The following is a 14481-nucleotide window of genomic DNA, read 5'->3' on the forward strand; positions in this document are numbered from 1 at the left end:
AAAAAGAGTTATATAGGCAAATAAAAAACACTGCTTGTACTATTAGCTATTACAAGATTAGCAGTTAGCAATAGCAAGTCATCAATAAGAGGCACAAATCCCCTTTTTTGCTGCAGGATATTTGGACAAATATTTCTACCATCTCCACCTTGTTCCCTAAGGCTACTTAGTACCAGCTTTGCTTCCAACAAGCATGCATCTTTGAAAACTCATCCATAAATGTTACAGCCACTGAAAATAAGTTTTCCATAGAGAAAATTATTTTGAATAACCAAAGAAACCTAATGTGCTGTGCGAAAAACCTATCTCTAGTTTCATCCCTAAACTCTGCAGAAGGACCTCTGCCAACTGCAGGGAGATAGAAAGTCTTCCCACAAACCTCCTCTGGTGCAACAGTAAATGATGGCTTAGAGATCGTGTAGCTAGATTAAACTGAAGGCTGTATGAGAGAGGTAAGTATTTAAGATATAGAAGGATCCTGCCTATAATGCAAGTGAGTACTTTAATCCATTTAATCTGTTTCTGCAAGTATTTTACACACACTCTTCCCCCTTGTCATTGGGATGGGGTCCTCTCAACAAAATATTCTCACTTTAACGGTCTCCTAAAATTCATGTATTTAGGGGAAGTGATTAAACACACAATAAATGATACAGTCAGAAAACCAGCTCTATGATCTAGGTAAGACAAAAGCTAGGTTATTAAAGGAAAATCCAAACCTGAAATGTACAGATACAAGCAGTCTGAGTAACAATCTCTTGAAGTCTTGTATTCCTGCTCTATTCTCTCTGCTTGCTCAACATTCATTTCAAATGCCAGACCAGCAACCAATGACATGTGTTTCTTCACCTTCCCATTACTCTCTCACCAATATGTTTACTTTGACTCAGTTTGTATTTATGATTCCAAAATACTAACTGTGCAGCTTCTCTGCCACAAGAACACCAAGTTCTAAACTGATGCCCCCTGTTGTACCAGGATGAGTATATCAGAAGTGTTGGCAGCTGTAAGCATAGAAGCACTCATGAAATTAAGGACCTTATTTTCCATTCTGCAGCAAAGCTGAATTCCTGACAGGCTCTCAAATTGCTTTTTGCAAACCGAAGCTGCCTTGTATTTAATTTACTTGTTCGTTATACTTGCCTTCATCTGGTTTTGTCACAGACGAAGGGTTGTTTCCAAGATCTTCCACATTTCCTTCTCCACCTCCACGAGACCTTGAATTCCAGACTTTAATGACTTCAACATCATTATCACTGCCACTTCCACTTGAGCTACACTCTTTCTTCACTTTTTTCCCCTTGGATTTTTTTTTCCTAGAAAGGTAACACCATACTCCCCATTATTTTCCACAAACTCTAGAGCCGGAGAACATGTTCCAACAGATACAGAGAATTAAAAAAAACCAAACCAAAAACCCAAACCATACCAAAAAACCCCACACCAAACCCACACATTTACAGAAGCTCTATTATGGAAGTAAATCCAAGCCCAACAAGAAATAAAAGCTCAATTACTTGGTATAATCATCAGAACTTAAGCTCATTGACGCTTCCTCAGAATCTGAAGCGATGAAATCATCCAGACTGTCTTCATCAAAATAGCCCTCAAAAGAGAAAAAACAGAAATTTCATTAAGTTTGTTCATCCAGAAGCTTTGATTGAACAAACAATGGTAAGTTCTACAAAGGGTTGGCAAAATGTTTTAAGAATGACAACATAGCCAGAAACGAAAACATGACAAAACCAGCAGCAAAATTACCCCACAGCAACAAAGATTTCCATTAATTTGACGAAACTTTACCTACCATTTGGCAAAACTTATTTGGAAAGTTCTCAATACAGAGTATTTTGATATATCTAATTTACCTTATTTTCTTTGCTAATATAGTCCAGCTGCAAACACCAAGGGTGAGTCCAGATTCTGCTCAACATCTGGAAATCCTGGAACAGTTTAGCTCCAGCTTTGCCTCTTCCACCTTCATTGCCACCACCTACACCTGACAATAAAGTTCAGGTTTTAGAGTAAAACCTTTGCCACATAGTGTTCAATCCCTCAGCACAGTACTGAGTGTTCTTTCCAGATGCACATCATATTGTAACGTCTCTTGTAAAACAGGTCAAATTACTGAGTCACAGGCATTTTTTTTCCTAGTTAAAGTTGTCAAAATTAGATTTTCCCCTTTTTTCTTGATAATGAGAAACATGATTACATTTTTTACATGAAAGCACTTTTCTCCCCAGTACAGGACTGAATCCAAATCCTCTTAAAAGGACAGTCATGTCTATTTAGGTTTTGTAAAAGCAGACCGAGGTGGCAAACTAAAACTTGCATTTAGGTTTCAATGAACTCGGCTCACTATTTTGAGTTACCTTTATTTAGTGACTTGAATTTCTGCAGTATTCTGTTAAAACAAAGAATCTGAAAAAGCCCAGCCTATTTCTTCAGTGTCCAAGCACAAATTAGTGCAAAGCAGTACAACATAGTTAAAATGCTTTTTTTCGTCTCAGCTTCTCATTAAGCAGCACACTGACTTCAAGTTCTTGAAACAGACCAGTTTTAGTATTTATTGTATATATCATCTAAGGCATGCAAACCTGCAAGACAACCTTTCCTGCATTTCAATTATCACATGTGGATGGCAAAATACACACAAAGCTTATTCTGTGCACAAGACAATCGCAGTAATGTCTAAGAGTGTAAATCATAGAATAGTTTGGGTTGGAAGAGACTTTAAACATCGTCTAGTTCCAACCCTGTGCCATGGGCAGGGACACCTCCTCCTAAACCAGGCTGCTCCCAGGCAGCCTTGGCAGCTTTTTTCCCCTCTAAAAGAGGCCATGTGTCTTTCCTTTCTCTTGCTTCCCCTCTTCTTTCTCCTATTGTCTCTGGCACTTACAGAGCTGACCCAACTGGCAGAACACTAACTGAACATGCAGACCAAGAAAACAGACAGTGCTTTCTGCTCATTTAGGGAGCTGCCCACAAAGGACTGGTAAGTTGTGAAATGGTACAACTCCTTTTGACAAATGCAATTAAACTCAAATTATTTTGCTGAGCCCTTGAATTCAACGTAGATGAATTAAACTGCCTGTTAGGCAGCACACTGTCTTATAGCTAGTTACACATAGAGTATGGTAATAAATTAATGGCTCCAATAATGCAGCAAATTCAAAGTTCACTGTAACAGGCGTTTTGCCAGAGCAAGCCTTTCTCTTGACAGCCATTGGACCACGAGCTGCTTCCTCTCATCTGCTGCTTGATTTATTAAATAAGGAAGTATGGAAAGCCATTGTACATAAAGAATTCCATACAGAGTGAGAGAAAAACAGTTGTAAACATAGAGCACTAGCTCTTATGCTAATCAATGGTCTGTGAAAGATTTACACTGCTATCTAAAAGCACAGCAGATGAACAAAGTTGGTATTGGGAGAGTGAAATTACAAATCAGCCCTGCTTTCTATTGGAAATGGGCCAAAGCCTACCAAACTACCCTAACTGTTGTGATTTAACTGTTTTGTGATAAAACTGTTGTGACTTACAACAATTTAATCTAAAGCATTTAGATGTACACCTGTAGATAGCTAATGCTTATCATTTTTAAGCTACTAGCTTTTGGAAGGCATTTAGCATGCTGCAAAAACAAACAGAACACAAACTATCTGCTTTTCAGAGCATTTCTACACAGAAAAGCCAGCAGAACAGATAGAAGTCCAGAGCTAATTAGGAATCAGAGCTACACATAGCTTTGGGTTTATATATATATATATAGCTTTAAATGACTATTAATGTAAGAAGGAGAGAGGTTGGTTATTTTGGTTATTTTATATATTTAAAAATAAAATACAGCTTTTACTTCCTTTAGAGCAAATAGGCAAAGACACCAGGTGGCATTTATGCACTGGATTATTAATGGAGGTATCAGCAGAAGTGAAATTACTTTCACTGTTCCTTCAAAACTCTTCCCTTCTATAATTTAACCAAATAGAGGCATTAGACAAGAAAATTGTGGAAATGAAGTCTAGCTGGCAGTTTATTCAGATCACAGACTGCACAAGCCAGAATATAAAGTCAATAAGACAACACAAGGAGTTTTATACTCCTAGAAATCATGGCTTAATATGAGATGCAATTAATCTTTCTTGTACTAAACTTGGGAGTGTAAGCAGAATAGAAAAATAGACTTTAAAAAATGAGAGGGGCAGAAACCCATCAGCAACAGACATCTAAAGACAGGTGGTTTACCACGTTCAGAAAAACCCATAATAAACTGACACAGATTATAGAGTATGTTTTATAATTACTGCAAAAAGTGAACACACGCTTCAGGCCTTCAGAAAATCCTATCAGCAGAGCCTTGAACATTCTTCACTGAGAAATTCAACCCCTGATCATTAAATCAATTATTTCAGACACAATTTTAAAAACAGAATTGCTCTAGAGCCCTATAACTCCAGATGAGGAATCTGGCTGCATGTACATATATGTTTTCTGTGGTAGAGAAAACCTCACCAAGAGCTGCTTGTGTTTATCACTCCACTAGTCTGCGGTACACAGGTGTACATCACTCAGAAGTGTTGATATTCCAGTGCCTTGACAAGCTAAAAACACAAGCTCAGTGGCTTATCTCTAACAGAAATCTTCATCACAGCAGCTCATAGGAATATCTTGTGGGGTTTGGGGTTTTTCCTTACACATCTTTTTCATTACATAGATGTACATTTTATTTGGAAGTTGCAAGTCCCCAAGACAGATCAGCTAAGACCATACTGAAAGTTGAGGAAAAGCATGGCCATTGTGAAAACCAGACTTGCAGGTTTTGAGAACTAAAGAACAGATAGTTCCTTCCACAAAAGAGCCAGTATTTGACAAATAACAGCTTCAGCTAGCATGATGACAAAAGGAAACTGCAGGGCTTGGCAGAGTGCTTACACCACTACATCTCAATTTTGCATTGTCCCTCCAGTCAGTATCTTGTTTCTTGGAGATGGTTGGGGCAAAATGATAAGTATGGAAAGATTTCATTGTAATAGCCACCATTGTGCTTTGTTTTATGAAGCATGGCTGGGTTTGTTCTTTTTGCATGGAGGCAAAGCAAACCATGAACTGCAGTTGTGCATTATGAAAGATTTATAGAAAATAAAGTTATTTTCAAATCCCTCCCCCCTTTCACCACCACCTCCCCTTTCCCACCATATCTGCCCCTTTTCCACCCCACCCCCCCATTTTCCTCCTGCCCCAGGTGTGGCCACTCTGCCCTCCCCGCCCACTCCCCTTTTAGTCCCCCCAGGAAAGGCAGAAGCCACAAGCTGAGCCCATCTGGGCTGAGGGATCCTCCTCCTCTCATCCCTGGTGAGTCTCCATGGTGCACACCAGGTAACTGGGGTGGGGACAAAGGATGGGGGGGCCTAGTGGCCCCCCCAGATAGGTAAGAAGATGGTTGATGACCACGCCGGTATTGTCTATGGGTGCTGGCTGGGCCTCCTTACTGGGGCTGCGCTCTGCTGTGTGGTATCTTGGCTGGTTGAGGCTCTTGCATCTGGCTCTGGGTGAAAAAACGGTAGTGGTGGAGAAGGAGGTGTTTAGGCAGGGTGAAGAATAGTGTAGAAGGAGCAGGGGCTGCTTTGGGAAGATGAATATGGGTGGTGGTGTGGGGGGATCAGGTGCTGCTTTGGGAAGATGAAGGGTAGTGGTGGGGGATAGCAGGAGCTGCTGGGGACACTTCCTCATGAGGAATAGATAAATAATGATGATTATGGCTCAAACAGATACCTGTATTATTGTTCTATCAAAGCAGTACACACTTAAGGACAAAGGACTTGCCATGTGAAAATGAGAAGGAGTTATATAAAATCATTTTTATCCAGTACTTGTTAGATGAATAGAAAATGTAATGATCTAGTTTTAAGAGGAGTGACAAAATAGATGCAGGGAGGAACTTATGATTATGAAAGCTCCCATGGGAAGGGCAAACCTTCTATGGATTGAGGGTTTTGTGAAAGTGATCCTCTAAGCTAAATCACCTTTTTTTTAATGCCAGAAATGTATTGTGTAGCTTAGCCTGTCTACATTCAAAAGGTAAATCTCTGGGGAGGCCCAACAGCAGCCTTCCAGTACCTGAAGGGTGTTAAAAGAAGTATGAAGAGACTGTTTACAAAGGCCTGCAGTGACAGGATGAGGGGCAATGGCTTCAAACCAGAGAAGAGCAGATTTAGATTGGATTAGCAGATTTAGATTAGGAACAGGTTCTTTACTATGAGGGTGATGGAACACTGGAACAGGCTGCCAGGAAGGAACCCCATCTAGCTGAGGATGCCCCTGCTGACTGCAGAGGGGGTTGGACTAGATGACCTTTGGAGGTCCCTTCCAACCCAGACCATTCTATGATTCTAACAAGACATTAATTATGTTTTGATTAGAGAAGGAATAATAGAGAGATGCACCAAAACCTGAAGGTGGACTAATGTTAAGAGGTGTAACTTAATCCTCCAAAAGATATTTTTATGTACAACCAGATAGAGCAGATAAAGACATATACAGAGCCTACAATACACATGAAAACCCCACCCAAAGTACCAGCTATGGCAAATAGCCCCTTATTGAATGACCATCAACCTCAGGCACATACCTGTCAAATGATCCAAGTAGTATTGGTAGAGTTTGCACTGAATGGGTGTCATTCGAACTTCCAGAACGTACTCATACTTTGGTGGGAGGAACTTTGTTAATGCTGTGTAATCTTTCCTCTGTAATTTCACAAACAGTACTTCAGTTACAAACATGAAAACAACTACAGAGAGCATAACAGCTTCTGGCATCTAAAACAACAAAGCACCACGCATAAATTACAATGATTTACCTGCTTTCCAACCACAAGGGGGAAAAAAAATAGCCCACTGACTACAACCCAATAATAGGCACTGTCTGCAGAAGCCCATCTTACCTAGTAAATGCAGTTGTCTAATCAAAAGTACGTGACCTGCTAACCCCATGACCCAGTTCCAAGTTCTTCCAAAGTGGACTGCAACTTCAATAGTTGCACTGGTAACTGCTTTTTCTGTGCTTGTTTTGGTTTCTTTTAAATACCAAAACCTTTTTCAGGGGAAGGCATGGGTAAGTCAAGCTGCTACTATCAATGTTTGTATCACTGATGAACCCAGCTTAATTGTTTTCTGGTTTCTGAACACTTGCTTGGAGTAATGCTTGAGTGAAAGATCAAGAGCAGAAGTCTTCTGAGGAGCAGCTGAGGGAACTGGGCTTGTTCAACTTGGAGAAAAGGAGGCTCGGGGGAAACTTTCTGGCTTCCTACAACTCCCTGAAAAGAGGCTAAAGCCAGGTGGGAGTTGGTCTTTTCTCCCAAGGGAAAAGCAATAGGATGAGAGGAAACAACCTCAAGTGTTCAGGGGAGGTTTAGGTTGGATATTAGCAAAAAATTTCTTCCTCAAAAGGGTCGACCAGCCCTGGAACAGGCTGCCCAAGGCAGCGGTGGCGTCACTATTCCTAGAGGTATTTGTAAGCCATGTAGCTGTAGTGCTGAGGGACACAGTTTGGAGGACTTGTTAGTGCTGGGTTAATGGATGGATTTGATTATCTGAAAGGTCTCTTCCAACCAAAGTGATTGTAAAATTTACCTTTTTTTTGACTCTCATACTAGTTTATTTCTCTCCACCTACTGCTTCATCCAAACAGTGCTCTACTGATCCTAACTGGGAGACCACACATAGTCAAGTAATCTTCATAAGAGCTAACCTGCCTGCACTGTGCTGCACAAACAACTTGGCTGCAGAATAACTTCAGCCAGCTCGCTGCAACAGGAGCCAGCAGACAGCTCCCATCTAGTACTCAAGATTGTCAACCGTGTGGCCTTACTATTATCTACCAGTGCAGCAAGAAGCTCTCATGAGAGCATTCTTTAGGAACTGAGTGTTTTCTTCCCAGGACATTATATAGTATCCTGAAAAGCAAAGAGGAGAGATGCTCCCTATGGACAGGATCTGCTCTGCATAATACCCTGAGAGAAAATCATCTGGGCTCCAGGGTGCCCGGTATCTGAAGACACACAGGATTTACTTGCGATATGTCTTCCTCTTCTCCTGTTTCTGTTCTTCTACTGCTGTACAAATGTGAAGTATTATGTACACAACCCTCTCACTACTATTTCTATTTCCATGATCATAACTGTACAATAGGAAGTTCTTTACCAGCCTTACACACTGCCATAAACATTTTATTTCACAGAATTGTAGGGGTTGGAAGGGACCTCTGGAGATCATCTAGTCCAAGATCCCTGCTAAAGCAGGGTCACTTAGGAGTGAAACTTTCTCCTACAAAAGGAAGTATCTGCTTGCAGGACTATCCCACTATGACCATTTTATTACCCAACTCATGCCCACTTGGACTATTTAATCAACTACCAACACGTGAACAGCCAGTTCACTCAGTGCCCACACAATCTCACACCCTTAGATCAGGCTGTTGGTGCCTGGGTTTATAAAGTCGAAGAGCAGTAACATCGTGTGCTGAGAGCACAGGAGGAGCAGTATCACTCAGAGTAAAGTGAAAAGGAAGGAGTTCAGTCATCTTCATGGAAATCTAGGCAATTGTGGTTTGGGTTTTTTTTTTCTCATCCAAAGTCTTTAAGGTAATGAGTTGTTCAACCTTTTGGAACTGATACATCATCTTCTCTACCCCACTGTTCTCATTCTCACAAATCAGAAAAAGTAAGAATTCAGAACCAAGTGACAAACTTGGTTATCATCAGCTTTCTGTGCACTTTTAAAATGTGCATCTTTTAAATGTCTATAGGAAATGAAAAGATAATACTTTAGAAGCACCTGATGTCCTACTCTGCTATATAATTTTCTAGTTTCCTAGCAGGAAAACAGCTCTGGTTTCTAATATATGTGTATGTCTTAGGATATGCTGATATTAGAATAAAAGCTATGAAATCTAATGCAGATGTCTAGTAAAGATTTTCACCAATTATGTCAAATGTAATAGCTGGATTCAGTGTAGCAATCAAAGAGCAAGTTTATAGGCCCAGGAGTGCTTTCGACAGAACAAGATGAAGTAACTCATCCCCTTCCCTGCACCTAATTCAAGTAATTTATTATAGTAAAACTGTCCTTACCTGAACACATCCAGCTAACATCTCATAGAGAATGTGTGCACGCTTCTTCATGACTCTGACATCTACCAGAGTGGAGTCTGCACACTGACCGTTCTGAATTGGATTTATAAATCGATTGCGGAACTCCTTAATTGAACCTAGCAAATTCTCCTTAATAAAGTTCACCATGCAGTGATCTAGGAGAAGAAGATCAGGCTTGAGTTCAAAATGGAAAGTACAGTACTGGAGTTAATCATAACAGAAAATAAATGAGTCACAGCTAAAATTACAAATTCTCTGCTGAGAAAAAAACAAACACACACCACCATCACCCAAACGTTTTCCAGAAAGAGCATCTCTAATCTTACACTGACACACACTTCATAGAGGTAACTTCTTAATTTAACATCACCAAAGCAATCATGTAATAAAAATCACATGTACAAAGATTTTAAAATAGCTTCCAAACATATTAATGAATAGGGAAAAAGAAATTACAGCATGTTAACCAACACAGGCAAATGTTACAGGCTAGTTCGGAACGAAATTCCCAAGACAGTAAATCACTATTTAGTAAGTTCACCAAGAACACTGATCTACAATGGTTTAAAACAATTTACATTGATGCTGCTACAAGACCTGGTCCACCCATCTCGCCTCTGAACATTCTCTCCCTTCTCCTGTTGATGTGCCAAGACTCAACTGATCCTCTGGTTAGCCAGATCAAGGAACTCAACTGTCAGAAAACTATCCACTGCTGCACTGGTTCATTTTCTGATATTCCTCATGCAGGCTCCCTGAGGAATCAGACGGTCCGTAAAGCTATGCCAAGGGAAAAGATGGAGGAGAGGCCAGATTCCAAGCAGCTTCATTTTAATTTGGCTTGAACCATCATGGAGCCACATCTTGAGAAAATTATTTAAAATGCAAAATTCCATTGTTGCTGGTTTCTATAGCTAAAAAACACTCTAACAGCTTCATGGTATCAAATTCTTCTACCCAAACTGCATCAGTCTATAGATTGCTGAAAGACAAAAGTGTATTGGAAGACATAACCACTTCTTAAACCAGAGAATACTCACATTCTATAAGGTTGTTTTGCAGCGGTGTTCCTGTAAGAATTATTCTTCTCCTAGATCGGATAGAATTCATCGCCTTAGAAACAGCAGATGCTTCATTTTTTAGGATATGTCCTTCATCACAAACAACAAAGTCAGGACCTAGAAAGAAATAACATTAGATTCTCTTCCATCTTTTATAATCCCCAAGAAATTGGCAGCCTGAAGAATCCAGAATTTGTTCTATTAATGTTGTGAGGTTTTTTAACTTGTGTGTTTTGTGGTTGGCTTTTTTCACGTTCTCTCATTTAGCTTTTGCACTAACATTCACAGAAGCCATTCTGGTAAACTACAGGCTGCTGCTTGTAAAGTCTTCATGGGAAGGATTAAATACAGCTTTGCAATGGATTCCTATTAAAATTATCTGTTCATGCTGCTAGTGTGTGCACGTCTACATTTCCATTCACCCTCTCAAAACTTCATCAAACTGGCTCTTAACTCCAGCTCAGGCTGCCATCTACTGGTGCTCAGGCAATTCTGAAGAAAAGAAAAGATCAGGTAACCAGAATTTTTCATTAAGGCAACAGGTCAGCATACAGGTCAGGCTAAACAGTGCAGAAATCTTATCTGAGACAAGATCAAATTAAAGCTTGACGTGAACTACAGACAAGTGAATTTACACCTTGTAGTGGAAAGTGACCACAGCAAGTCACCACAACTTTCTTTCATTGGATGAAAGCAAAAATTCTGGACTGCTATTTTAGTTTGGTACACAAGGAATGTCAGATCCCCACCTCAACACAGTTCCACCATATGTAAAGCAAGTCTAACAGAATTATGAAGTTCTACAATTTAGGGTTTAAGATAGATAACACCAAACTCAACAGAACAAACTTACCCTAATAACTGAGATTTGGGGCAGTTTCTGAAAGCTCTTTTCTTGAAAGGAGGAGTAAAAAGATATTCTAGGATCCAGCTAGTAACTTTAAATGGGTGTTTTACCAGATCTAATACCTGACCTTAATTCCAGTACTATCAACCATAGTTTATGCACCTTTGAAAAATGCTACGCAATGCCATCAGCTGGGTTCACCTATTTAGCTCTGAACAGGCTGATATTTGAGGTGGTGAATCTCAGCATGGACAATCTGTTCTTTCAGAACTTAGGTTTCCTCAGATTAACATTAAACTGTCTTGCAAAGAAGAAACTCTAGGATAGTGATCAACAAGAGATCACAATGTCCACATGGGTTTGGAATCTCTCCAGAGGCGATTCAACCTCTCTGGACAGCCTGCCCCAGGACTCCACCACCTTCACAGCAAATTTCTCATGTTTAGGTGGAACCTTCCTGGGTTCCAGGTTGTGTCTGTTGCCCCTTGTCCTGTCACTAGGCACTACTGAACACAGTCTGGCCCCATCCTCTTGAACTCCACCCTTTAGATACTGATAAGCATTGAAAAGATCCTCTCTCAGGCTGCTCCTCTCCCGGCTAAACAGCCCCAGGTCTCTCAGCCTTTCCTCATCAAAGAGGTGGTCCAGGCCCCTCAGCACCTTTGTAGCCTCTGCTGGACTCTCCCCAGTATCTCCCTGGGAAGCCCAGAACTCCAGATGTGGCCTCACTAGGGCAGAGTAGAGTAGATCATCTCTAGTCCTCATTGTAGCATTTCCTGCAGAGTAAGGACCTTGCACACAAGCTGCGTCTGCCATGTATAGCACTGCTGAGATGGTTTGGAGCCGGTTTCCAGAACTGAAGCATTTGCAAGCATTTGCAACATCTCCCCCACCAGATGTGACAGCTTGTACACTGAAGTACCATTCTCAGAAATAGATTTGTTCTAGCATGCTAGGTTTAGAATCAGAATCAAAGTACAGAAAGAGAAGAAGGATAGTAGTTTTAATGATAGAAAACAATCAAAATGGTCCAAGTACCCTGAAAATCAGTTTCAGTGAAGACTGTGATTCAGTATCATGAAGTAGTTAGTTCAAAACAAAACACCAGCTCAAAAACTCTTGTTTAGCGTAAGCAAATGATCATAAAAATAGGGAAAAACCTGTGTTAGCGGAATTTGTGGTTTGTTTGGCAGGCCTGTAGCACTGGTATCTTGAACTAACATCTTGGCTACGATTCAGCAGCAGGGATTTTCATACATTTGTGGGGTTTTTCCTCATTCTTAAAACACGTGAATGCAATTCATTATGGACAGAACATTTCTCAAAGTATTCTAAAGGAATGTAAAGCTTAAAGGGACCTCAAGAGATCACTTAGTCCATTTTCTTCATCTGAGATAAGACTTATGAGAAAAGGACACATCCTGCCTTTACAGAATCATGAGTGGCAGGGATTGGAAGGGACAAATAGGAAACTCCATGACCCCTCTCTTCTCCTAAAGCACTTTGTGATAATATCTAATTATCTAATATCTAAATATCTAACAACTTCTGCCCCAAATCAGAAGAAATTCTGCCCTTTCCTTTCTCCATCTGATGTAAAAAAACAACTGATAACAAAGTTTTGAATAACCTGGTCTTACACAGGAGAAAATTTGTCAGGCTAGATGTTTTTTCTAGGCTAAAAAGCTTTGCTCCTTCGATCTTTCCTATAAGATCACACTCCATCTTCTTATCCTTCTCACTGTACTTGCAGGTTAATATATTGAATACACAAAGCATACACAGTGACAGATATATAGATAGACACACAGTTCTTTTCCTCTGAAGCCAACAAGAACTTCAGTTTGCTTTATACAACTGCCAATTAAAGAGCAGTTTCCAAGCTAAACAGAGATGGAATTTTTATTAGTAGCAACAACTAAAAACAAATTAAAAAACAAATGCAAAGTTATTGAAATGCTGCAAGCAAAGCACAACAGCTCTCAATAAACCAACGAGCATTTCACCAGCTGCACAAAGCATTATGGGAAGCCATTTGTTGCTCTGCATACATATATGATCCTGCTATTATTTCACATAGCAGAGCTAGTTAATTAATGAAATCACTTCTCCACCCATAAACTTTGGCTAAACCTTCCCTCTATGCTCCACTCTTCTGCAGTATACAGTGCAATATAAGCTCCTGCTATGCAATATGTCTACCCAAGCAGGATTCATTTTCACCAGACACATATCATTAAATTATTGCTCAAATACCAAATTTGCAACTTTTTAAATTAAAAATGCTCCCAGAGGCAAAGGATTTTCTATTTCCAGTCACAGCAGTAAGCCAGCACATAGCTCTGCAACTCCTTCACTGGCAGCCTGCTGTATTGCCCATGCTGTGATTCATGAAGATAGAAACAAATGATGGTGGCTGCAACAATCTTCTCATCAATTTGGCCCGTCCAAGTGTCTCCAAAAGTAATGGATAACAAGAAATGAACACTTCTGTCTTTTTGTAATTAGTTAAAATAGGAAAAGATTTGAAGCAACATAAAAATAATTATGGAGTTATTCAAAGGTTAAGTTTTCTTAACAGTCTGGTTCCATCCTAGCAATCAGCTAAACCAAGAAGAGAATAAAACAGGAGGTTCCATCTTCATATGAAATGATTCAAAATCTACAGGGCTCAACATGCTGCAGCTTCTGAACTTGATTAAATCTACAAATCTAAAAAAAACCCAAACTAATCACAAACACTGCACCATTGTGCTGTCTTAAATTGCTTCAAGAGGTTTGGAGTTAGAACAGAACCATGTCTATAAGCAGGGTGCAAAACCCAAGAGATTCACAAGGGATGGGACAGAGAAGGTTACACAAGTCACTGTGCCTCCTCCATAAAAATCTCAGGTCCAACATGCCACCTCCCTCCACAGCCCAGTACTTCTGAAGTTACATAAATACAAATCCATGAAGGAAGTGACTAAATTACTGTAAAGACACATGGTAACAACTCCTAGGTTTAGCCTCCCTTACACTTTCCAAAAGTAAAAAACCCTACAAAAAAAAAGTAGATCATCCATTACACCCATCATCATCACTGCACCAGAACATGACCCACTGAATAGAAAGCTGCTCTTCTGTCACTACTTCAGGACAACAGTTCACACCCTTTCTTCTCTAGGTTTGACTTTCCTAGCAACATTCTCAACAAATCCTGAGCAAATCACATACTGCACCCTCTGCTCCCATTTTTTGTTGTTGTTGCTGTTTTTTGGGAGGTTGTTTTGTTTTTAATAACTACAGCATTAAACACACTGGTAGGAAGTGCATGTTCTTCATTGTTACAAATAATGCCTGTGGATTCAACACGATCACACAAATAATTCATCAGCTACTGTACTGAAGCTTCCCTGACTCCACAGCAATTATGTGATTCA

At 40.1% G+C, this 14481-nt stretch overlaps 1 protein-coding gene across 2 annotated transcripts in view; it reads right to left on the bottom strand.

The window, feature by feature from the left end:
* ATRX (ATRX chromatin remodeler) overlaps positions 1 to 14481 on the bottom strand; it is a 94081-nt gene that overhangs the window by 22480 nt on the left and 57120 nt on the right. For both annotated transcript variants that reach the window (XM_068151987.1, XM_068151989.1), the window contains exons 20-25: positions 10192 to 10329; positions 9131 to 9306; positions 6629 to 6746; positions 1869 to 1999; positions 1518 to 1606; positions 1144 to 1316 (exon numbers count right to left, since the gene is read on the bottom strand). In XM_068151987.1, coding sequence (XP_068008088.1) covers positions 1144 to 1316; positions 1518 to 1606; positions 1869 to 1999; positions 6629 to 6746; positions 9131 to 9306; positions 10192 to 10329 — 825 coding nt within the window. The remainder of the gene's footprint in view (positions 1 to 1143; positions 1317 to 1517; positions 1607 to 1868; positions 2000 to 6628; positions 6747 to 9130; positions 9307 to 10191; positions 10330 to 14481) is intronic.

The sequence above is a fragment of the Melanerpes formicivorus genome, unplaced genomic scaffold, assembly GCF_026170545.1.
Source record: "Melanerpes formicivorus ecotype bairdi unplaced genomic scaffold, bMelFor1.0.p_v2 SCAF_22, whole genome shotgun sequence".
NCBI classification, from domain to species: Eukaryota; Metazoa; Chordata; class Aves; order Piciformes; family Picidae; genus Melanerpes; species Melanerpes formicivorus.